The following is a 25,294-nucleotide window of genomic DNA, read 5'->3' on the forward strand; positions in this document are numbered from 1 at the left end:
GGCTGGTCTGAACTCCGGCTCACTCTCACGCCCTCGGAGGCGGGTGCACCCTCTTAATTATTGCAATCCCCCCTCCCTCTGGACCCCCGGTCCCCTTCCTCTGCCTTAATCCCTTTAAGCAGAAGGAAGCCTGGCAGGGAGGCAGAGAATTGGGCGTCTCCCTCAATTCTGGGCGGGCCTCCCCACACGTCCCCCCCTCCCTTGGGAATGGGGAGGAGAAGAGAGGGGAGGGGAGAGAAAGGGAAGGGAGGGGGCAGGCGGAACTAGATAACCCCCTCCAGCAAGCCCTGGCTTTCCCTCTATCTCTCCCTTCTCTGCTCCCTCGATCTCCCGCCTCCGGCTCTTTGAGCGCCGGTGGCTAGAGCAGAGAGCGTAGAAGGAAGACTGTGAAGACTTGAGGGAGGAGGAGGAGAGGGGGGAGAAAGAGAAGGGGGGTGAGGAGGAGCGGGCTGAGGGGGCGGGGGCTGGGGGCGGGCCGGGGGCGGAGGCGGGGCGGGCGCGGCCGGCGCGCTGCTAAGTGGTTGGAGCCGCTGCCCTGTTACAGGGGCTGCGCTGGAGAGCTGGCCCGGGCGCACTGTGTGCGGTGACGGCGGCGGCAGCTGGCGCCGCTCGGTCCCTTGCTCAGGAGGAGGAGGAGGAGCAGGAGCTGTGCGCCCGGGAATCCTGGGCAGGGGAGCCGCCGCCGTCGGAGCGGGCCGGGCGAGGTAAGGGCATTCTCTCCGGGCGGGCTGGTGAGAGGCAAGCTCGAGGCGGGGAGACGGGAGCCGCGAGAATCCCTCCTCCGCCCCTGGACTTTTCTTCCCAAGTTTCCTCCTCTGTCTGGGGAGCTGTTTGGGGCTGCTCTGCTTTTACGGTTTGCTCTCATACCCTTCCTGGGCTTCCTTCCCGGGATGGGGTGGCATGGAATGAGGGGGGGCGGTATTGGGGGTTCTCCAAATGCTACGACTTCAGAGAATTCTTGCATTTTGCATTTGGGGAGATAGGACAACTTCTAAGGAGCGTGCAGCCTGCCTGGCTCAGGCTGCGGTGGAGGGAAGGGGATGCTTAAAAACGATTTGAGAGGGAGAGGTTCTGAGGCCAGCAGCGATGTGGGGAGGCAGTGGCGCCGGGAGGGCGCCGGGCGTTAGCGCGCCCCGGGCCCGGGACTCCGCGCCCGCAGCGCGCTGCCAACGTGCCTCCCGGGGAGGCTAGGGTTCACCCCCCCTCCCCTTCTCCCGGGGCCGCGGCCACAGCCCGGAGGCTCGCTCCTTCCCCTCCCCAAAGGAAAGGGACATTCCTGAGCTGGAGGGGGGTTGCCTGTGGCGGTTTCTAAGAGGCTCTGGCTTGCAACTTTCTTCCCCTTCTCTAAAAAGGAAGACGCGGAGACCTGGACTGACAGTTGAAGGCGGTGGAAAAGAATCAGTCGTAGCTGACTGACTAGTTTTGAAAAAGCCACCCCGCACATGCACACGCTCTTTCCCCTCCTTTCGGCCCTGAGCCCCCACGCCCCTTGGAAACCCCTCTCTTTGGGAAACGGGTACGATTTTTGCAGCTAGCGAATCTTTCCTCCCCTGCAGAACGGAGCGCAGCCGCAGCTTCCAGCCCCCGGGGGACACGCACAACCCAGCCCGGCCGAAGTCTGTGAAACCCTAGCTGCTGCAGCAGAGCGCAGAACCCCGTGGTCTCCTTCCTCCCGGGGAGCTAAGCTGGGCGCCGCGGAGCGGTCCCAGCCTCAGCCCCGGGTCGGAAGAGCCGAGAGCTCCGGGGAGAGGCGAAGCCCAGCATGCAGCCGGAGGATGCCTGAGGCTGGCCGGCCTGCAAGCGGGCGGCTTCCCGGGCCCTCCCGGAGCCTACTCGGAGGAATGGTGACCGCGGGATGCGTCTTGGTCTTCTACCTGGCTGTGGCCGTGAATAGTGCAGGTGCCGGTCCGGGTCCGGGGCTGGTCATCTCTCACCTGGAGCCTCGCCCTGCCAGGAGAGCCACAGGTAAAGAGGGACCCGGGATTGATTGGGAGGAGGGAGATTGTGGGGAAATGTAGCAAGACTGGGTTTATGTCGGTGAGCCGAGGTTTCCAGCCTCCTTCCGTGTCTCCGGCCAGTTCAGATTGGGAGTATTTGAACGGTGTGAAACCTCTCCTCCTCCTCCTGGGACAGTTGCTGTCCACCTTGCTACCCCCTTTCCCACCCCCAGATTTGCAGAATCTCGGGTCTGCACGCTCCAGTCTCGTCGTACTCTGCAGGTGCAGTGCGCTCAGGGGTCAGCCCCTGAGACAGCTACAGTTTCCATCCGTACATTCTTTTCTCTCCTCTACCCCCACTTAGGGAGGAACGAAAGCCTTTTCTTCTCTCTTCCCCTGGTCCAGCACAACATGACGCTAAAATGCCAAGCCCAGTCCCCCCCTCCCCCCCATGGCCTCCCTTTGTCAGGTTAATTGATAACCTAGCCTGTTGGCCGAGGCTGGTAGGAGAGGGAGAGCCGGAGAGAGTAAACATTTACAAACAGCCAACCCCCACCCCAGCAAGCCTGTGCTGGGGGTGGCCTCGATGCATGGCCCTGGTGGGGAGATGCTCGGGAGGAGATTTAAAAGGGCCAGAAGACCCAGTAAGCAAGTTACTTAAACCTTGGGAATTCAAGGTCTTGAACTCTTGAATGGAAGTACTCTCCAGACAGTCTGGATCTGCCTTAGCTTTCGCCCTCCTTTTCTCTCCCGCTTTCGTTTGTCCTGATGGACCCTGGGCTCATTTTATGACTTGGGTGTCCGAGTGATTGCTGGGGCTGATTTAGTGCCCCAGGCGGCTCTAATGTAATTGCTACCTTCAGAAGGAAAATGAGGCTGAAAATGATGTGAAGTCTGGCTTAGACTTGGTAACAAGGGCATAGTCAGCTGTGTAATAGCCTTGGAGGAACCTGTCCTGGGTGATCACAGAAGACAGACTTGGGAAGGTCTGCAAGAGAGGCAGGTTTGGATTTAATAAAAAGGAAAAAAACCTCTCCCTATATCAGAATTGTCCAGTAGAGGAATTTGCTGTTTTCGTAGGTAGTGAGCTTTCTGTTACTGGTGGTCTTCTAACAGAGGCTGGAAGACCACTCAGAGGTGTCACAGAAAGGATTCCCAGCTCTGGGACATGTTGGACTAGATCTCTGGGTCCCTTCCTAATCTGAGATTTAGCAGTTTCTGCTAGTAGCCCTGTTGAAATCCCTTTGTAGTAATGGGACCCGTCCCAGTCTAGCCTGAACTTGTAGAAAGAGAAGCATAGAATTTGGGCATTGGAAAGCCTTCTTCTGAAAGGTCCCAGGGAGCAATTCTGTTGACAAGATTCATTCAAGACACTCACACTGAACTTTCTTTATGTTGACCAGAGGAAAAAAACCAGAGGGAATTATGTTTACAGGAGTTGAGTAACTAGCAACCCAAAGGTAATATAACCAGTAATATCAGAAACCATCTAGTAACAAAGATGCATTTTTTTAAAGTACATTTGAAGGCAACGTCTTTCCTGTCCTTTGCTGCTGTGGGAGCTGCTACCTGTATGTATCCTGTTTGGTTTTCTAAGGCTCCATGTCCTGGCAATAGAAGCGATTCTGTTGCCATTATAACTTTTATTATTGCAGTTTCCACCATTAATGTTTTAAGAGTTCCCATGTTCCACATAGAAAGTGTCTATTGTTCACAAAGGGTTGGGGGAGAAGGAATGTTTGTCAGAAGGGAGAGGCAAATGACCATCAGAAAGGGGCTTACATTCTCTCCTCCCCTTCCTCCCAATTTGGAGTTCTCAGCCCCTTTTGGCTCACGGAACAGGCAAGACTCATCTTGGAATCATAAGCAGGCAGTTTTTTTCCTCCTCCATCCTTTTAACTCCAAATAACTTCCTTAATCTAGTAGACTGTGAGTTCTGAGAGTCCTGGATTTGAAATCAGTAAAGAGGGGACAAAGAGAACATCAGCTTTTGCTGATGGCTCTCTAGGTCTCAGTTTCCTCACCTGGACGAGTGGATTGCACTAGATGGATGATCTTTAAGACCTCTTTTCAGCTCTGAATGCTAGTGGCTCTTAGACTGTCCTTTGGAAATCAAAGTCATTTAGAAATGGGGGAGATATCTCTTAGGAATCATCTTTCAAGCCTAAACTTCTGTGGAACTCACCCACCTATTTTCTGGGACCATCTTCAGGAGTCTTCTTCTCAAACTAATACCTATATATGGATATAGATAGATACTGGGTGTCCCCAAAGTCTGGGTGCTTTAAACAGATACGTGGGGGGGGGGGGGGGAGAGACAGAGAGGTGTCCCAAAAGTCATAGTGCAGTTTTGACCCTTTTTTGGGGGGGGGGACACCTAATATCTATCTATATGCACATATCTGTTTTAAGCTATTATAGCTTAAAAGGGCACTCAGACTTTTGGAACCCCCCGTAGATGGTTTAGACAGTCCCAGGTGCCCAGGTTTATTTCTGAATCTAAAACAATGAATCTATAGCAGTCTCTCTAGTGTGGCTTTATGGATGTAGTAGAAATTTCCAACCACATCCCTGCCCTGCTGATGGCCCTTTGGGTTAAAGCTATAAATTGCCCTGGGCCTGGAGTGGGGTGGGGTGGGGTGGCTAGGCTAGGGGAGGTGTTGGGTTTTGTCATCAGCTTGACACCAGAGTCTTAGTATAAGTCATAGACCGAAAGCTCCCAACTTGCAGCAGCCAGATGCAGTGATTTATAAGGCTGCCTTCAGCAGCCCCAGAAAAATTCATTAATGCAGATGACTCTGGTGTTGAAGAGCCAGGTGGAGAACTGGAAGGAACCCTGTTCTGAACTTGCTTGGGGTTTTCTTGCTTAGTTTGTCCTCTCTCCTTAAGGGGTGCCCCCCGCCCCGGGTCTTACAGTTAAGGAAATTATCACCACGTGGCAAAAAAAAAAAAAAGAAAAAGAAAAGCTGCCACTTAAAAGGAGCAGAAAGTAGAGAAGTGACTTTGAATGTAGAACCAGAAGATACCTTGGCCTCGTTGGTAAATGCCCCTCTTCTTACAGGGTGTCAGAGGAACAGGAGGATGGGGTGTGTGTGAAGTTACTCTCTCACAGACCCGCTGCTAGCTGGTGTAGGAGCCTGAGTCTTTTGACTCCAAAATTCAGTGCCCTTTGTAACACGGAATGGATTGGGATCCCTTTCTGGGAATCTAGTGGAAGGGGAGCTCTGTCTCTAGACTGGGAGACATCATTCCCAGTGTGAGAGGGAACGATCCATTGGGCAGGCAACTGGGGAGGGGGTGTTCTGTACCCACCAGAGAGGACAGCCTTAGTCAGAATTTACCATACCCCTATCTAGTTGCTACAATGTTACCTAAGTGTTGCAAAACCACCTAATTTCAGTAAATAAAATCACATCTCTTCAGGCCAGATATTGGAGGTAAGGAACGTGGGTTATGGCCAGTAAGCTATTTTCCCTTCCCCACCCTCATAATTACCGAAGGAGGTAACTTGGAGGAGTAGAAACAGCACCAGCAACAAAACACCACTGGTTTTAGAGTTTTACTACCTGGGTTCAGATCCCAGGTCACCTGTGTGACTTTAGGTGAGTACCTTCGCCTTCTCTAAGCCTCAGGTTCCACTTAGAAAATGGAAGGTGGTAAATTAGTTTCTACGAAAGTAGATCCAGGAGAGGAAAGTAAGGAAAGAATAAGTGTTTGTGGGAAGTCAGTGAGGCTTTAGAAACTCTCCTTTGACAGAGAGGGAAACTGAGGAACAGAGCAGAAAGGGACTCACCCAAAGTCACATAGGCTAATGTAGCTGCTCCTATGGGTTTCTATGCCTCTCAGTTTGAAGCCTGGCTCCTTAAACTGTGGTCAAGTCCCTTCCCCAATCTGAGCCTCAGTTTCCTTCCCGGTCAAACAATGGCATTGGACTAAGTGGTCTCTCTAAGGTCCCTTCCAGATACCCTAGATCCCCTGAACTACCCTGGGGGCTTGCTTAGCCCACGAGGCCAAATATGTGAAGAAACTTCTCTGGAAAAAAAGAGGAGACAAAAAGAGAGTATAAACACGTCCACACAGACACACACACATCCTCCTTCCCAATCTTTAAATTGAATGACTTGGAAGAAAAACAGCAGCCAATTCTTTCTCTGAATCCACTGGGCCATGGGACCCGGGCTCATTACTGAAGGTGGTTGTACACCGGCGTTTCCCATTACAGTGGAAGGCCTTATTTTTCCATAAAGAGGCCTGGAAGGATTTTTCCCTAGTGATCTAATTCTCCACACGGGCCGGCGGCTGTAACAACCAACGCTTTATGCTTGTGCTCAGCTAACATAAAACGGGCATTGAAGGGGGCTCTTTTGGAGGTATGTGCATGTTTGCTCCTATGAATGCTCGCTATTAGTGAAGGTGGAGGGCTGGGGGCCTAACATCTCCACAGGGAGGTGTGGGGCTGTTGGTAGGAAGGAGGCAGGCAGATGGTTAGGCGGCTTCTGAATGGGACTGCAAACCGAAAACACTGAAAGCCGTCATCTGAGCTCACGGTCCCCTTGCTCCCTTTCTCCCGGACTGCTGCAGCCAGGGGGAAACAATGTCATTATATATTTTTTCTCTTTATTTTTTTTCCTCTTTTTTTATGAATGAAAGTAGGCAAGACAGAATTGAATGTGTATGTCAGCCAGCAGCCATGACAGGGCACATTAGGGGAGGTCAGTGAACTCTTTTAGTGGCCTGAGCATACGGTCACTCCATTCATCTCCTACAGAATAGACATCAATATCGGAAAAGACAACTCCCTCCCTCCAATTTGCATTAGTATTCAGATAAAGATATTACTCCCTGCGATTGGTGAATGTCAAGTGAGCTGAGTGGAAGGAGGAAATCAGCACATGAGCATCTCACTTTGTAACTTTTTTTTTTTGGCCAGAGGGGTTTGGAACTGTTGTTAAGCTACTTTATTGGCAATATGGGATATGTAAAAGTCATTCCCCACCTCCTCTACTCCCCCCCCCTTCTCTCCAGGATTTCAATCCTACCTTCTCTCCTCCCCCCGCCAAAGGTTCAGCTGGGCATCTGAGGGGGAGGGGAAATGAGCATGAGTCTATTTTCAGGACTAAGAGGAAATAAGTTTGCAAAGATGGAATAACAGGCTCCTTGGCTCAGCCAAGAACATCCCTTCTCAGAGACTCTGGGGCCATTGTCTCCCACTCAGCCACCACCATCTGTGGGCAAAGGCACGTGTGGGTCTCGTTTTGAGTTACCATTAACATTTGACTGATCCTTGGCTTCTGTGATTTGGGGGGGGGGGGGGTGCCGGGGTACAAGGGAAAAGGAACAAGACAATTGCTGTACGATTCCAGAGCTGAGCCAGTTTTGTTCTTATATCAGATGTCCGAAGACAAATTTGTTCCCAATTCTTCTTCTCCCCAGACCAGCTGAAGATAACGGAATCTGTAGCAGGATAATTGAATAGGGATCCCATAACCTAGCAGGGCTTCATAGATCCTCATCGGCCTTGGTATTGGATTCTGTCTCCCTCCTCCTTTTCTTCGCCTAACCCAGGGCGTACAACTTACTTAGTTTCTTTCCATACATGTATGGTATGTATGTGTATCTGTATAGATGCAGGGCAAAAAAAGGGAGGAAGGGTCATTGCAGAATAGTGATACTGATTTGGATGAAACCTCTCTGGGCCTCAGTTTCCTCATCTGTAAAATTATAATGTTGGAGAGTATCACTTTCTCACTATAAAAGGCAATGTGCCTATCTATACCTACATACACATATGCTCCACTGCTGTCTGCACCTTATAGGGGCATGGAGATGTCTCTAGGTTTGACCCTGGTCCTGGTAGGTCATGCCAGCTATGTGCTGCTACAAAGCCCCTCCAAACCAAGTACAGATTGAGGAGCAGTTCTGCCTGACTATCTCTTGAGGACCAACTTAGCTAATCACTATCGAAGAAAGGCTCAGAAAAGCCCCCAGAAAGGGACTACCAGACTTAAATTTTTTTTTGTCAGGGGGTGGGGGGTAAGATATGGCATAGCAGGTTTTTAAATGTTTTACTAAGTCAGGGAAAGTTGTGGCCTAGGTCATGGAAGCCCCTCCATGTCTACTCTAGGTGGAGATCATTCTGATCCTTGAAACATTAGGGGTGTGTGTGTGTGTGTGTGTGTGTGTGTGTGCACGTTAGTCTTTCTCCAATTAGAACTAAATCTGGGGAATACATTGATAAATTAGTAATACTGTTCCTATAAATAAGATGAGTTCTAATAGCTAGGAGAGAAAAGAGGCTAATAAAAATTTATAAATATTGAGTCTGGCTCTTTCCACAGGGACATAAATTACCCTGAACATTGCTATCTGGTGGGGGCATGCCACAGTCCTTCTAACCTCATTGTAATTGGCTCATCTTTTCCAAGGGTGAGATTGGAGTTTATTAATGAACTTGACATCATGAAAAGGCCTCTTTGGTCTTGGTTGAACAAGTCCCAATTCCTGCTTTTATAACCAGCAGCTAATATTTCTCCCAGACACCAGCTGCTAATTGCCATGAAAATGGCCTGATCAGTAATTGATAACCACTGCTTGGTCTTCTCTCCCTCCTCAGATTTTCCTGAAGCACTTTGTCTGGATCTATGTCTTACTCCTCTCCCATTCACCTCTCTGTTCATTCTTCCTGTTCATGAGCGCATACATTCATTCAACAAACATTTACCAAGATTCTGCTAAGCAGGAGAGGCGAGGGGCGTAGACATTTCTTTATGTACATCATGATCTCCACACATTCATTAGACTATAATTGCTGTAAGGACAGAAATTGTATAATTTTTCATCTTTTTTGTATTCAACTCCAAGTATAGGAATGTGTGTGTATGTGTATAGTATACACTCATATAATAGGTGCTTATACATATATAACATACATGTGTAATATTCATATAATTGATGCTTACTAGTTTAATAAGTAATTGTTGAATTCTGAACCAGGGATATATTGGGATATGTTCAGGGGATGTTGGACATTTTTGTACCTTACCAAAAAGTCTCTCTGCTTGCTGTTTAGGGCGATAGAAAGATATTAGGATTTACAGTGGAATATCATTGGGAAATTCCCAAATATCTTGGACTAGGACTAGGATTCCCCAAACTTGGCACTATTTGTGGGTCATTTTCCTAGAATGTCTTCATGTCTATTTCCACTACTACCAAGGCTGCTGAGTTGATAGATTTTGAAAAAGGTTTTACTAAACTGATTTTATCAATGAAATTTTTTTTAGATTTTTTTTCATTGAAATTAAGTTTCCCTTACATATCAAAAATGATTTACTGCATTGGGTCAAGTGTAATCTGCTGCCAAATAAAGCATGTGCTACTTAAGTGGAATAAATTAATTTTAAAAACAAAATATATACATACACACACATATACTAAAAAGTAACTACAATCATAAGCTGTACTTGGATTTTACAAAAGCTAATAGAGGAGGCAGACAGGGAGTAAAGTGTGGTCTATTTCAGACTAAAATGATACTTGATGCTGGTAAAGGTTTGAGGAATAACCCCTCAGTAAATACTCAGCACTTAACTCTTAGCTGAAAAGGCAGGCTACATGTGGCACGTCCCAGGTAGGGCACATGGAGCCAGACTACCACGGTTTAAATCTTAGGTGTGCCACTTACTGCCAGTGCCCTGTAGAAAACACACTTAACCACTCTGTGCCTCAGTTTCCTCATCTGTAAAGTAGGTGAGCCAGTGGTGTTTAGAGGACATGTTCTTAAAAACGTTCCTTCGGAGTTGTTCCATCTGCTTCCTTGCTGCCCTTCCTAAAATCCTCTGTTCACTGTTCTATTTGGTTCCTTCTCCAGTCTTGCAGGGATGGGTATAGATTCCTTTATTTAAAAAAAAAAAAATGCTAGCGCTCTTGTTAGCTGTAGGGGAAACTAATACCAGCAAAAAAAACAACAAACCAATTATTTAATTTTGGGAGATTAGGGCTTAGAAAAGAGCATTTACAGAATTTACAGAAGAGGTTTCTTGAGTTCATTAAATAATATTTAATTAACTAGAATGAGAGCTAATTGATAAGTTAATGAGAATGGTTGTGATTTTAATCATTAATAAATATCCAAACATAGCCCTGGATTACCTTAGAACTGGGTGTGATCAGAAGGAATATGGGCATGAGTTCAGTGGCAGGCCTCAGGAATCCACCCTTTACAGTCAAGACTCGATTTGTATGGAATGCTAAAGTTTGCACTTAATTTTACATATTTATTACACTTTGATTTATACCCATTATCTCATTTGAGCCTCCGTGAAGAAAAAGGGTAGGGATTTAGAAGCAAATTCAGTCCTTGCTTTTTCTGAGTCCTTGCTTTTTCCAGAGTGACTTTGGGCAGGCAAATTGCATCCCTATTCTGAACCTCAGCCACCCCATTCGAAAATGTCCCTTCCATCTAGACGGTGCAGTGGAGTTGGAGTCAGGAAGACTTTGGTTTAAATCTGACCTCAGACTTATTAGCTGTATGATTTCCCTAGGCAGGTCAACCTCTCCAAACCTCAGTTTCCTTCTCTGTAAAAAGGGGGTAATAGTATCACCTCCCTCATAGAGGTATTGCAACAATCAAATGGGCTCACGTGAAACTTTAAAGCATTAGGTATTTACTTAGTATTGACTCTAAAATCCCATGAGCCCACAGTTTCATTCTAGCCCATGTAGCCCCTCACAGCGGTCCTTCCCCAGAGCCTGTGCGATCACCCATTTCCACTGAACCAGGAAGAAGTCAGCAGGCATCCCCAGGGTGATAGACTGTACTTTGAACTGGGCCATCCAAGGGGACAGCACTTTTATCCATTTCCTCACTGGCCTTCCCGGAGTGGACTTTGTGTGCTCGGGCTCTCTACAGACGATTTCTCTTTCCATCTGCTCTGCTTGTAAAGCCGTGGCTTACGGCCCTGTCTAATTGAGTTATAACTAACTTAACTGCACCCCATTTTAAGCTTTCGTCAGACGCTCCCAGCTCCTACCACGTAATTAGAGTTGGCAAGCTGGGTTTGGGCTTCCCGCAACAGTAGTTACTGGCTTGTAGGGGTGGAGTGTGTGGGTGTGGGTGCAGAGGGGGTGTGACAGACCCTCACCTTCCATCTCTGAGCCTTTCCTCTTCAACAACCAGGAAGTGATCTTAATATCAAAAATAAACAAGAGGATACTTCCTTCTGGTCCTCCACTCCCACCTCCCCCCACCCCTCCCAAGCAGATCCCAGCAGAACTGAGTCAAGTCCAGAAGAGAACAGAACATGGTGTTATGTTAAACTGCCTTGTAATTTTAGCTTGTTCAAGGCCTTCCTTCTGGCTTTGAAGGGCCCAAGAGGAGAAAGGGGGAGAATAGATTTAGCTCAGCATTGAGAATACGCAATATCTAAAGTCCCAAACCTTCAGATAATTTAGGAGGAGAGGTACGGGGAAGAAAATCCTTCTCTTTCACCTTGCTGTGAGTGTGAGCAAATGTCTTCCCTTCTCTGGGTCCAGTGTTTCCATGTTAGTGAAATTTTCAAGATTGGCAGGCTAATTGAGGAATTATTGATCACCTGCTGTAACAGGCAAAAATTAGAATGACTCCCATATCTGTATTGCTTGAAGTTTTCCAAAGTCCTCTTCTCCTAGCGCTTCTTTTGAGGTCAGTCAGTACAGATATTTATCATTGCCATTTCATAAATCGAGAACCTGAAACTCCGAATGGAGATGATTTGCCCAGGCTCATGGACCTCCTCAGTCTCAGTCCTGAGCCAGGTGGTAATGTTCTTTTGTTTATACCCCACTGCCCTCTGAGATGAACAAGAAGATGGCCTCCATTTGTAAGAAATCAATGTCTTTTAAAGAAAATATAGCGCAGTCATTCCCCACCACCAGTATCCCACCTCCTGCCTAACTTTCCCTTACAACAAAAAGGCAGGATACAAACCCAACTAGTCCGTCAATTTTATCTAAGAGCATAGATGAATGTGGAGTCAAAAAGACCCGAATATGAATCCAACCTCAGACATTTAACTAGATAATATCACCCTGGGCAGGTTGCTTCACCTTTGTCTGCCTTGGTTTCCTCATATGTAAAATGGAAATAATGGTAGCAGTCCCTCCCAGGTTTGTTAGGAGAATCAAATGAAGTCTTACTTGGAAAATGCTTTGTAAATCTTAAAGTGCCATATAAATGCTAGCTTTCATTTTTATTATTATTTCATATATATGATCTTCCACTTCTGTGACAAAGGAAGGGAGGTTCATTTTCTGAGTTGGCTGCAGGGGCCTAGGGACAATTTACACATATTCACACACACACATATGCATATGCATGTGTATATACGCATGTATAACATATGTATATATATTATATATACATACACATATTCTATATATGTGTGTCATGCACATATATGCATATATAACATACATGCACACACATATATACATTACACACACACACATATATATGGATATGCTTTAGGTTCCTTCTCATTTCAATTATTCGGATGTGGTTGTTGTGCACCATTATTTCCTTGGTTCCATGTTTTTCCCTCTGCATCAGGTCCAATGAACCTTCTTCGAAGTCTTTTCTGAATTCTCCATCTGAGTGGTTGTCTTCTCACAGCACCACATTATCCCATCACATTCAACTGTCAGGATGTATTCAGCCCTCCCAATCACTGGGCACCTATTTTATTTCCAATTCTCTATCTTTGTTTTGATCAAGCATTTCAGTTGTGTCTGAGTCTCATGTGACCCCATGTGGGGTTTTCTTAAAAAGGATACTGAAGTGGTTTACCATTTCCTTCTTCAGCTCATTTTACAGGTGAGGAAACTGAGGCAAACAGGGTGAAGTGACTTGTCCAGCATCACACGGCTAGTGTCTGAGACTGGATTTGAATTTATGAAGATAAGACTTCCTGACGCTATAACCAGTGCTCTATCCACTTCACCACCTAACACAAATGGGACCTTTCTTTTTATCTACGACTTCGCTGAGCTATATGCCCGGCAGTTGATTCTTCCAGTTCTGAATAAGCACGGAATGTTAGAGCTGGAAGTGATTTTGGAGTTTCTTTAGTCAAGCCCTCTTATTTTACAAATAGGGAAACTGAGGGCCCGGAGAGGGACTAAAACTTTGCCAAAGATCGTGCAGGGCGTTGATGGCAGAGCCCTCTTTGTGCCCACTGTTAAGTCTAAGTGTGAAGCTGGAATTTGTTAAAACATTTTTTTTCTCCTTTGGGCCTCCCAAATTTACCGCAAGGATGGTGGGGGTGGGCTTATACAGGGGGTCTGAGTGGTGTTTTTATTTGGGTTTCAGATTCAGGCTTGGAACTGGCTTGTGTTCTGTAACATAAATAAAATACCACATGTGATCTCCCTGTTTATATGCTTATCAGAGACTGGAGCCAGCCCTCCTAGCTCTGTATTCTGCAGAGGGAGAGGTTAAAAAATAATTCCTTCATCCAGAAAGGAGACCTCTTTCAAACTGGGGGTTTGGGATCAGGAAGGAGCAAGGGGTGGGAGTGAGGGACCAGAAGAGTGGGTTGGAACAGTTCTAGATTGGAAGTCAGAGAGAATGGTTACTGTCCCATGTCTGCTGTTTCCTAGATGGGTGACTTTGGGCAAGTCATTTCTTTTTCCCTCTCTGGGCCTCATTTTCCTTTTCTGTAAAATGAAGGGTGCCTTTGATTCTATGAGCCCTGCCTTGTTACTTTGCCAATAAAAGGCTTCGAATTCTCAGCCTCAGAGTCAGAGAAGGTATATTGCCTTGGAATCCATAGGAGAGTTCCCGTCTCACCCCCCACTTTGTGCTGACCTGCCACTGAACTTGACTTGGGAGGATTTTACCCCAGTTTTATCTATTGATAATCCTATGGCTACCGTAGTGAGGACTTTCTCCCCATCTCCTTCATCCTCTCCTCCCAACCCAAATGGTTTCACATCCCATGAGAAGTCCTGCAGTCACCAGTAATCGGGGCAGCTCCTCCATGTCCAGGCCTGTGGGGCAGTACATAATAATAATCGCATTGCTTGTCTCTGAAGGTTTGCAGAGAGTTTTATACATGTGATTTCTCCCTCACTGGGCACCTTTTCCCCTCTCTCCACCGCCCTTTTCAACTTTATTCTCTTTGTCATCTTTCCCCGTTAGATGGTCAGCTCCTTGAGCCTTTTTTTATTTGTTTGCATTCCCAGCTCCTCAAACAGTGCCTGGCACACAGTAGATGCTTAATAAATGTTTATGACTGACTGATCCAAAGAAGGATCCAAGAGATTATGAAGCTAGGCAACTTGAAGGTCTGAGTTCGGATTTGACCTTTGATACTCACTAGCTGAGTGACCCTGGCACCTAATCTTTGTCTGCCTCAGTTTCCTTAAATGTAAAATGGGGATAATTTATAACACTTACCCCCCAGGGTTATGAAGATAAAGTGAGATAATATTTGCAAAGTGTTTTGGAATCCTTAAAGGACTGTGTAAATGCTAGCTGTTATTATTATTTTCATAATCTTTCATAACACAGCACTCTCCTTTCCACACCTTATTCCCATCACTTTGATCTAGTGACAATGGTCTCCTTGCTGTTCCTCAAACAAGACTCTCTCCCAACCCTGAGCATTTTTTTTTTTTTAGGCTGTAGGGGTTAAGTGACTTGCTCAGGGTCACACAGCTAGTAAGTGTTTGAGGCTGGATTTGAACTCAGGTACTCCTGACTCCAGGAACAGTGCTCTATCCATTTCAGGGTCCTAACTGAGCCTGGGATGATCTTTTTCTCTCCAACTCTGTCTCCTGGTTTCCCTGACCTCCAACTCAGCTAAAAATCCCACCTTCTGCAAGAAGTCTTTCCCAATGCCCTTTAACTGTTTAGTTCCCATTTCTCCCGCTGCCATCTTGTTTGTGCCAAAGAGTTTGTATGTTGTGAGCTCCCTGAGAACAGGGACTGGTTTTTGCCTTCTTCTTTCTCCCCAGTCAATTAGCCCAGTGCCTGGTGCATAGTAGGCACTTAATAAAAGCTTATTGACTGACTGACTTTTGACTCACTGACCCTGGGCAATCCACTTAACTTTCCTAGCTTCAGTTTCATCATCTGTACCATGAAGGGCTTGGACTCCGTGGCTTCCAAGGTCCCTTCCAGGTCCTGTGATAAGAAATACAGCCAAAGATGTAGACCCACAGACTGATGAAGGCAAGAGGGACCTCTGAGGTTAACTGGTCCATCCTCTTCATTTTATAGGTTAAGTAGCTTGTACTGGGTCACACGGTGAATTCCACAGCAGGACTAGCACTGGAAAGAGGAGTTTATTAGGTGACTCCTAAGGATGTGCCAGGCACCGAGGAGGCTCTGGACATACAAATATGGCGAATGAAATAATGCCCATGCAGACAAAGCTTCCTTTCCAAGGAACTCCTGGGCTCTTTCCTAGTAGATGTTCTTTCTTCTCCTGGATGATGTTTGGCCATTACCCCAAGAAGAGCAGACCTACCCAAGGAGAGGTCCCTATATTTAATTAAACCTCTGACTTAGAGAAAAATCCAAACCAAATTGAATATTGTCTGTTGAACATCATTGCTAGGGGCAGAACAGCAGAGGAGAAGGAGCCCAGTGGGGACGCTTGAGTCCTCCTCCCACCTCTCATGCTCGCTTGCTGGCCGATTTTGAACAAGTCTCTTCTTTTCTCGGGGCTTCCGTTTCCACAGCTGTAAGATGGGAGAGTTGGATTTAAAAGATCTCTAAGGTTCCTTCCAATAAGACTTTTTGTTCTGGGGTAAAAGAAAGGGGTAGCAACAGGGTGCTAGGCAGGGCTAGTCTGGGTGGAGAGCTGGATCCTCACCTTGGGGCAGGAGTGGGTCCTGGGTAAGGTACTTTAAGTTTTTGGGACTCAGTTTCCTCTTCTGTAAAATGATGGAATAGATTAGGGGCTCTTAACCTGCAGGTCCATGAACTTACTTTTAAAAATAAATAGACAGACAGATAGATTGGTTGATTTCCATATGATTTCTCTATGTATTTTTTTTTATGCATTTGGAAACATTCTGAGAAGGGATCCATTGGGGTCTGTGGCACAAAAAAACATTTAGGAACTCCTAGACTAAGATGTTCTGGAAGGCCTCTTCCAGTTCTAAACTTGGAAAGAGGCAGTATAGTGAATGAGAGCGCTAAGACTTGAGTTTGAATCCAGCCTTAGATACTTCCTTAGCTGAATGACCCTGAGCGAGTCTGCCTCAGTTTCATTGTCTATAAAATGAATATGGTCATAGCATTTTCCTCCCTGTGTGATTGTGTGAATCAGGTGAAATCCTCTTCATTAGGTGCTTTGCAGACCTTAAAACACTATAAATATTAGCTAATGGTATTACTTATTATTACTAAGGTGGTTTGATCCCATGAGACAGTGCTGTTGTGGAAATGAGTGCTTTGTGAGCCAGTAGAGAATAGTAGGGAAATGGCCGCTGTGATTTTTGTTATGACTAATCATCCTAGCTCCCATATAAGGGCCTTATTAGGATCTAACACATACTTTCTTCTCATAATAGCTCTGAGAAGGCGGTAAGAGAAGCATCATCATTCCCACTTAATGTATCGGAAGATGCAGCTGAGGCCGAGAGGGAAGTGACTTGGCTAGAGTCACTTCGCTAGTCAGGAATAGTCCTTGCTCACACTTCCGTACCACTAAAGCTTACGAGGTGTTTTCCCATCGGTCAGCCTTACCACCACTCACACTTCCAGGGACTGAGGATAATAAGACATTATTATCCCCAAAGAGCAGGATCCGATTTGGAGCCCAGGCCTAATGCCTGCCCATCAGACCTAACTCTGCTCCCTCCCAGCTAGTGAGTGAGGGCCTCAGTTTCCTCCCGTAAAATGAGAGGGTTGGGCTGGGTGACCTTGGAGGCCCCTTCCTGCTGTAAGCCTGTGATCCTAGGTTCCAAGGCCCTTTCTTCCACCCCTCACTGCTCAGTGAGGCAGAACCCTCTCTCTTCTGAGCCTTCATTAGGAACACACCACAACAAAGGGTTTGTTTTGAGTGGGGCCAGCTTTAATTGTAGGTGTGGGTTCTCCTAATCTCCTGCTCCAGTCGCTTGGGGCTGGGCATCGGGAGAGGGTTGGAAGTCCTCTGCAAGGCAGTTCTATCATATCAGTGACTGGGGGCCCCTGGAGGCTCGGTCACAGCTGGAAACTCACACAATGCCTCAGAGAAAGTGGAGCTAATCCTCCCCAGGGGGGCTGCCTGGAAGAGGTGGGGCCCTGGGGAAATCCACCAATTCAGGCGCAGCTCATCTGCTTTGGTCGGGTTCGGTGGGGCTTGGAGGCCTGACCTGGATGCTGTCATTTAGTGGATTTGAAAAAACAAGCCTCAGTTTTGTTCTTGGGATTTGTGGTACCTCCAGTGCCTGCCCAGGACTGGGCCTGGAACGGATCACTATGTTCACAGGGATCAGCAACATGTCTTACAGAGAAAACAAAGGGAGGAAATGCATTCTGGGAAAGAGTGGCTCAGTTTGGAACCAGGATCCCATCCCTACCTCTGCCTCACCTCGGGCAAGGCTCCTCCTTTCTCCAGGTCTCACTTTCCATTTCTGTTAAATGAGAGCTTTGGTCGAAATGGTTTCTCTGGAGACTTCCCAGCTTTCATGCTGTGTTCTGTCTTCTGAGATCCTTTCCCAGCTATGACACTCTGTGTTCTGTGTTCTAAGCTTCCTTCCAGCTTGGACATTCTATGTTCTAAGGTCTCTTCCAGCTTTGATACTTAGTGTTCTATGTTCTAAGGAGCCTGACATTCTGTTTACTAAGGTCCCTTCCAGCTAAGACATTCTGTGTTCTGTATTCTAAGATCTCTTCCAGCTATGACATTCTGTGTTCTGTATTCTAAGGGCCCTTCCAACTTTGGTACTTTGTGTTCTATGTTCTAAGCTCCCTTCCAGCTTTGATACTTTGTGTTCTATGTTCTAAGTTCCCTTCCAGCCCTGACATTCTGTGTACTAAGGTCACTTTCAGCCATGACATTCTGTGTTCTATGTTCTAAGCTCCCTTCCAGCTTTGATACTTTGTGTTCTATGTTCAAAACTACCTTCCAGCTTTGATACTTTGTGTTCTATGTTTTAAGGTCCCTTCCAGCTATGACATTTTGTGTTCTATATTCTAAGATCCCTTCCAGCTTTGATACTTTGTGGTCTATGTTCTAAACTCCCAGCTTTGATACTTTGTGTTCTGTGTTTTAAGGTCCTTTCCAGCTATGACATTTCTGTGTTCTAAGGTACCTTCCAGCCCTGACATTCTGTGATCCCATAATGCTGTGACCCCCTCTCTCCCACACCTGGCTCTGGCCCCATACACAGACTGGTAGAGAACAGAAGCTTTTTCTGGACAGAGGAGAAAGGCCCCGGGAGGAGAAAGTCACTGGGTTTCCCTTTCCCCCTTTATCCCTCTCCCCCAACAGTTTATTACGGGTAGGTATAGAAACCAGCTGTTCCCCTCTCCGTTGACAGCTGGAGTTAGGCTGAAGCCATCTGTGATGATGCCATCTAGAGTCCAGGGCTGGAGAGAAAGTGCATTTGTGCCCGTGGAGGGGACAGATGCCTTCTGTAGCTTGGAGAGTGGGGAATTTCTAAAATCAAAATAAGTGCTATATACTCATAGGCCTGGGAGTGGGCGTAACTACCCTAGCTTTGCCTTGGCTTCTCAGCTGAATCCAGAGAACATTTTAGAAGCACTTTCTGTGTGCTGAACTGGGCACACTTGACAGGAGGTGGGGATGGAGTAGTGCATAGGTTAGGTAAAATGCTGCTGTCTTGTTGGAGTCTGGGCATGGTGAGAACCAGTACTTTAAAGTGGCCCCTCCTGGATCTGAAGAGATCATCCAGTCCAGACATCTCATTTTACACCTGGGGAAACTGAGACCCAAGGAGGTGGGAAGTGATTCTCCCAAGGTCTTGCAGTTAAATAAGGATTTTGAGTGAGTCTGAGTAGCCCCTAGATGGAGCATGTAGATATGCCCAGGACAGTGTTTCTATAGATAAAAGCCCCAGAGCCTTCTCCCTCAAAAAATTCCAGCTGTCCTAAAGAATGCTTAGGACCAAGGAAGAAGAGGTCCCTGATCCTGTCTTGCATTCTCTGACCGTTTTTAAGACGGACAGGTTTTCTCTCTTCTTCTTGCTAACTGCTGGTCCTCTTGGAGGCCATAAAATTCCAATCTGGAAGGGGAACCTCAAAGAGTCCCCTTGTTTTACAAAGGGAAACCGAGGCTCAAAACTTTCGTACGTAGTAAGTGGCAAAGTCTAAGAGCTGAAACCAGGTCCTCTGCTTTCAAACGCACCAAGAAGCTGTCTCTAACTCTGTCCCAGGGTCCTTCTAATCAGTCTGGAGTTTAGGTTCTGAAGGGGAGCCTGCCATCTACTGATGGCTTAGTGCTTCCTCAGGCAGAGATTGGGGGTGGGGGCGGGGTGCCTTTGTTAGCTTTGTTTTCTCTTTTGTTTGTTACACACATACTCACACACATCCAACTTTGCCAAGAGATAAAGGGTTCTGTTCTCCCATTCTTGACACTAACAAGTTCCACCCCCTCCCTGTCCTCAGTTTCCTCATGTAAAATGAGGCATCACAGTGCTCTTAGAATTGATCATTAGAATGGAGATGCTGCTTGGTGATTCCAAATAGTGCTAAAATGCAGTCACGGGACTTGAGTTAAAATTCTTGCTTTGCCGTTTCTACCTGTGTGCCCTGGTCAAGTAAAAGCATGCTGTCTCAGTTTCCTAATCTGTAAAGTAGGGATAATAATACCACCTATATCACAAAGTTGAAAGCCTTTTAGAAATTACAGCGAGTGATTTTCTCTGCCCCATAAGTAGCTCACATGCCTCAGGGGATGAATGACCCGATAAGCACAGAGATCAGTAGCACTCTCCAGGAGGCGGTCCCTGTAGGAATAGAGGGGTTCTTGGGGGCAGGTCCCCTTAGCTGGGAAACTGACTGTCATCCCAGACTGCTGAAAGTCGCAGGGGACAACACCTCTGTGGGGACATTTGGGCTGGAGAGGGCAGGGGAGAAGCACCACCTAGCCAGCCTTAGACTTAGTAATCACCTCTCCCGCCCCATACAGCCAGGCTGTAATGGGTTGTCCCAGGCACCAACAGCCCTGTCAGCAGATTAAAAATCCTCCCTTGGATGTGGGAAACTGCTGACTTTTTCTGGCTTCAGATGAATTCCTAGAGCTTAGCACCAAGAGCCTGAGGTCCCAAAGGGGAGGGCCAGAGAGGCACGGCCAGGCAGGGACTTAGCTGGGGTCCTTGCTCTGCCATGACTTGGCAGGCCGGAAAGAGCCCTCCATTCAGAGTCCAGGAGCTTAGGGTCTAACCCTGCTCTTGACTGACAGTGTAACCTTGAGCGAGTGACCCTCTCTAGACCTCAACTTCCTTCTTTGTGAGATGAAGGGGTTAAATGGGGTGATTTTTTTCAAAGGCTTTCTCAGCTCTGGCATTCTGTAATTCTATAAAGTCTCCACAACCTTTATGCCTCAGTTTCTTCTCTGAAATGGGAGAAGAGTAAGGTTTAGGAGGAATCAAAGCTGGCCACACTTCAACAAACCTACTATGAAGAATGCTAACAAGGAACTTTAGAGGTGATCTCATATAAACTTAAACTTTTACAAAGGAAGAAATTAATGCCCATTGCTAAAAAGAAAAAAAATGTCTTGCCCAAGGTCACAGAGTAAATGGTGGATCCAGAATCTGAACCCAGGTCCTCTGATGTTCAAATCCATTGCTCCATCTCCTATGTCATGGTCCACAGGAGGACAGAGAGAAGCCTTCTGACTCAGAGGTGTCATTATATTTGATCCTGGGCCACCCTTCTTCCTCAGATCTAGCATTTTTAAAAGTATTTGATGGACACCCTGACATGGCAAGTCTGCTTTTTTTCAAGTACAAAGCTAACCACAAAGCAGAATGATCGAGAGTCCCCAAAACCTAGGATTCTGTTGGGCTCTAAGATTTCACTAGTGTGGCCTATGATCTTGGGAGCAAATCACAAACCACAGAAGTATCAGAAATGCAAGAGACATTTAAGACCTACCAGTCCAATTTACTAATCTCACACAAGTGGAAAGTAGAGACTTGGAAACGTGAATGACAACAATTGTAAGAACTGATATCTGTTATTTCTTTCCATCTACCTCTGTGTGAATGAAGGACAAGGGTTATCATTCCTATTTTACAGATGAGGGAACTGAGGCATAGATGGAAGTGACTCATCTAGGTTTACAGAACATCAGAGCTGGAAGGTACCTTGGAAGCTCTCTGATCCAAGCAATCTCTGCATTTTATAAAGGAAGAAACTGAGGCCCAGAAAAGTTAGTAATTTGTTTAAGGTTATTCTTGGAGTTAAGTGGTAGGACAAAGACTCAGCCTCCTGAGTCCAATACTCTTTCTGTTCTACCACAAATTCCCTTCACCTCTTCAGACCTCAGTTGCCTCATCTCTAAAATGGGGACAAAATACTCCTTGTCCCACTTCTCTACCAAGGCTGTTAAGAAGAAAATCTTTTGTGTGTTCCAGAAATGGAATCAGGGGATCTGTGTCATATTATTAGCCTGGACTGGGGTTCATGGGATCGTACATCTAGAGTTGGATGGCACCTCGGACACCATCCATCTAATCCAAACCCTTCTTTTTATAGAGAGGAAGTTTAGAAGTTAAGTGACTTGACCAGGGTTGCTTGGGGCTGGGGGGTGGGGAGGGAGAAGGGGAAGGGACACGGATTAGGATGGATTAGGATGGGGGGGGGGGGTTACAGGATGATGGGACCCTGTCCACTTGGACCCTGTTCAGGACTGGGGTAATAGCTCCAGCCACAGCAGAGGATTCATTAGCCTTCTGGGGAGCAGTTTCCACTTAGAAACTAGGACATTCGGAGTTGGAATGACAATTAACGTTCCCTGAATGTGGCCCCAGTTGGAGTCTAGATTTTCAATGGAAAAGACCCTCCCCATTTGGGCCAGCCCTCCCTCCCCCACTTTTCTACTTCTTTGCCCAAACTTTGGCTCTGAGCTGAACACTTCCGTTTTTAATTAGGCAGAGCCCCAGTGTCCCCCCATTGTCCCAGGGGAAGAGAAGGGGGGTGGGGTTTCTCCTTCTTGCCCCCCTTCCAGGCTGGGGTGTGGTGGGGGGGAGCTCCCTTTCAGGACTTTCAGGATTAAATCCATTGTTCTGGGGGTATTTACGGCCAGCTGCCTGAATTAAGTGAAGATTAAGGGGAAAGTGGGGGTGGGGGGGAGGGGGAGGCAGAGCTGGAACCAAGGAAGATCCAGGGGAAGGTGGAGAGGGGTGGGTGAAGAAGGATTTTACATTAGGGGGTGCTGAGAACTTTCTGCAGGACGGAGCTGTCCTCATACCTCCCTTCACTTTACGTGAGAGATGCCCAGTGATCCAGGAGACCTGCCACAGTTTCCTTGTGTGAGCCTAGGCAGCTACTTTCCTTTCTTTGACCATCAGTGTCTTCTGAAAGATAAGGGGTAGATTCACTTCAATTCAACCATTTGTTTCTGATACATATTGTTTGAATTTTTTTAAATTGATGCCTTTTAAATTTACTTTCATTTTCATGTAGACCCCCTCCCCAGTAAGCATTTCTTTTTAACAAAGATTTTTTTTTTTTTAAGGAGAGTGGGGGGAAAGAGAACAGCTCAACAAAACTAAGCATCTGATCTGATAGAAAACACAACGTTCCCTACCCATAGTTCCCCACTTCTACAGTGAAGGGAAAGAAATTTTCTCAACCTCTCCGGGGCCATGCTTGATCATTAGAATTAGTGTTCAATTTCAAACGATTGATCTTTCTGTTCACACAACTACAGTCATTAACAACCATGTGCTAGGGTCAGGGGTGGGGAACCTTCAACCTCAAGGCCACATGTGGCCCTCTAGGTCCTCAAGTGCAACCCTTTGACTGAATCCAGACTTCACAGAACTCATCTCCTTAATAAAAACTCCTGTGCTAAGTGATGGGTATGCAAAAAAGGGGGAGGAGGGGGAACAGTCTCTGCTGTGTAAGAAACTTGCAGTGCTCTCTGAAATACAACCAGAAACACAGATAAATAAATACAAGAGAATTCCAGGCAGGAGAGAGTCCTGAAAAGAGAGGGGGGTGGGCTTCCCTAGAAAGACCGGGGTGTGTCACCTGAGCTTAACCTTGAAGAAAGGTAGCCATTCCAACAGGCACAGATGAAAGAGTGCATTCCAGGCATGAGGGTATGGGAAGTGCCAACATATAGCAAGAGAAGACAAAAATGAAACCTAGAAATCCCCGAGTCCCCTTTTTGTATGTGTCTCAGTCATTTATGAAGTGTCTACTGTGCGCCTTCACTTGGGTGGAAGAGGAGGGGCAGTGTTCTGACCTCAGGTCTGTTTCCAACTTGGACTTTTTAATGTTATAAAGTCCTTCTTAGCTCCCCTGATCTCTGATTTCCAATTTAGTTAAATCCTTCAGCAAGTGTGAAACACCTGCTGCTGAAACCCCCTCCCACCTCCTCCCCTGCCCCCACGTACACTGCACACCGGCCCCCAATCCTAGGTGCCCCAGGGGCTGGGGAAAAGTAGGAGACCTCGTGCCTGCTTGGCTGGAGTTCACAGCCTAATTGAATACATATACAAATGAATAGTGAATAAATTGTGTGGCTCAGTGAGGGCTGGGAGCCCTGGGGATTGTGAGCTGTCCTGGAAGAGGGGGTCAGCCCAGCTCCTGGTGGGTGTGTAGATAAGGAAGACCTCCCAGCTAATAGGATCATAGCTTTAAAGCCAGGCCAAATATACCAATCTCCTCCTTTATGAAAGGGGAATGGGACGTTTAAGTCACACAGGTAAAAAGTATTTTAAATTATCATAAAAAAAAAAATGATTCAAACCCAGGGCTGTGACTCCGAAGCCACAGTACCAAGTTGACTCCCCTGGGAAACTATTTGGAGATTCTCAGAAGACAGTTCAGAGTAGCCCAGGGTCTGATTCAGGGCCCATTCCTAACTGTTGATTCATGCTTTGAAAGGACCTTGATTTCATCAATTTGGCTACTTTTCCTCCCCAGCACAGGCCTCCGTCCATCCCATTTAGCAAGATGATTCTGGTAAATTGCTCTGATCATCCCCCCTCCCAAAAAAAAATGGTAGACACTGATTTACTGAATTTGGAATCTGGGGGGCCTTACTTGAGTCATTCGGCACCTTGCCTAGCACTGGGCAAGTCCCCATCTCTGAGTCTCACTTCTCTGCTCTATAAAATGAGGGAGGTGGACCAAACCAGGGTTCCCAGCCTGGATTATATGTGTCCAGGGCATATGAGCTTATTTACAGGGACTATTTAGTAAATAACTATATCCTTCTATTGAAATTAACTCATCTTTTTCTTTCTGTACCTATGCATGAAAACTCTAAAATTTATTTCCTTTTATACTGAATCGATCTCCATTCTGTTTCTTATTTCTTTTCTTATTGCCTAGAGCAAGCCAGAAGGTTTACTTAAAGATAAGGGTATGGGACAGAAAAACTTTGAGAATTCCCAGACCACATGGCCTGTAAGGCCCTTCCCAAATCCAAATCCTCTGACCTCAGGGAAGGATAATGACTTCTGCTTTGGACATGTTGAGGTCCTGTGTGCAAGACCGCCTCTGTCTGGAGCCTCTACAGTGCCTAATCAATTTGGTCCATTGAATCGAGCTAGCATTGGATTGTACTGACCATGCCTACTTGGTGTCTAAGGGTATTTGCCTCTGCTCTGTGTGAACATTCACATGCACAGCTTCTCCATGCTGTGGCTGGGTTTATTTTGCATAATTATGCTTATTTGTTGCAAGGAAAGGCTTTTTTTTTTCTGGAGTAATGCTTTAAAAAAAAGCGTCAATGAATCATTAAAAATTGCACAGAGAGAAGACAGAAGTTCACATGGGGACATCAGCAAGTACAGCAACGTTGGAATGACCACATTCAATTTCAGACATTACCAAACGGGTACCGAAACCGAGACACATGAATGGAGATCCATGGCTTTCCATGCAGTCCTCTTACTCTGCTCTTTGTGTAGGGAAAGGTTTGTGTTGGTGCTTGTCAAGTTCATTATAACAAGAACAGAAAAAAACTATGAAGAAAATCAGGCTCCTAAAATTAAGAAAATCTGTTACAGGGAGGCTGGGGCTGAGCAAAAACACCGGGTGACCAACAGGCACCTTATGACCAGTGTGTCCTGAGCTGTTGAGGTCCTGGGGTATATCAGCAGCTTATGGGGGCGAGAGGGGGAAGCTGAAATCACTCAGCTGGAGAGGGTCCCCCCAGCCTAACCTATATCTAAGT

At 46.6% G+C, this 25,294-nt stretch overlaps 1 protein-coding gene across 13 annotated transcripts in view; it reads left to right on the top strand.

Annotated features, from left to right (window-relative positions):
- The first annotated feature begins 529 nt into the window (after positions 1–529).
- Positions 530–25,294, top strand: part of FGFR3 (fibroblast growth factor receptor 3) — a 92,151-nt gene continuing 67,386 nt past the window's right edge. For 12 of the 13 annotated variants that reach the window (XM_072619995.1, XM_072619996.1, XM_072619998.1 and 9 more), the window contains exons 1-2: positions 531–704; positions 1,557–1,965. In XM_072619995.1, the coding sequence (XP_072476096.1) occupies positions 1,776–1,965 (190 nt within the window). In that variant the 5' untranslated portion in view covers positions 531–704; positions 1,557–1,775. Of the gene's footprint in view, positions 705–1,556; positions 1,966–25,294 lie in introns of all 13 variants that reach the window. The other variant, XM_072619999.1, reaches the window with a different exon arrangement.

Source organism: Notamacropus eugenii, chromosome 6, assembly GCF_028372415.1.
Source record: "Notamacropus eugenii isolate mMacEug1 chromosome 6, mMacEug1.pri_v2, whole genome shotgun sequence".
NCBI classification, from domain to species: Eukaryota; Metazoa; Chordata; class Mammalia; order Diprotodontia; family Macropodidae; genus Notamacropus; species Notamacropus eugenii.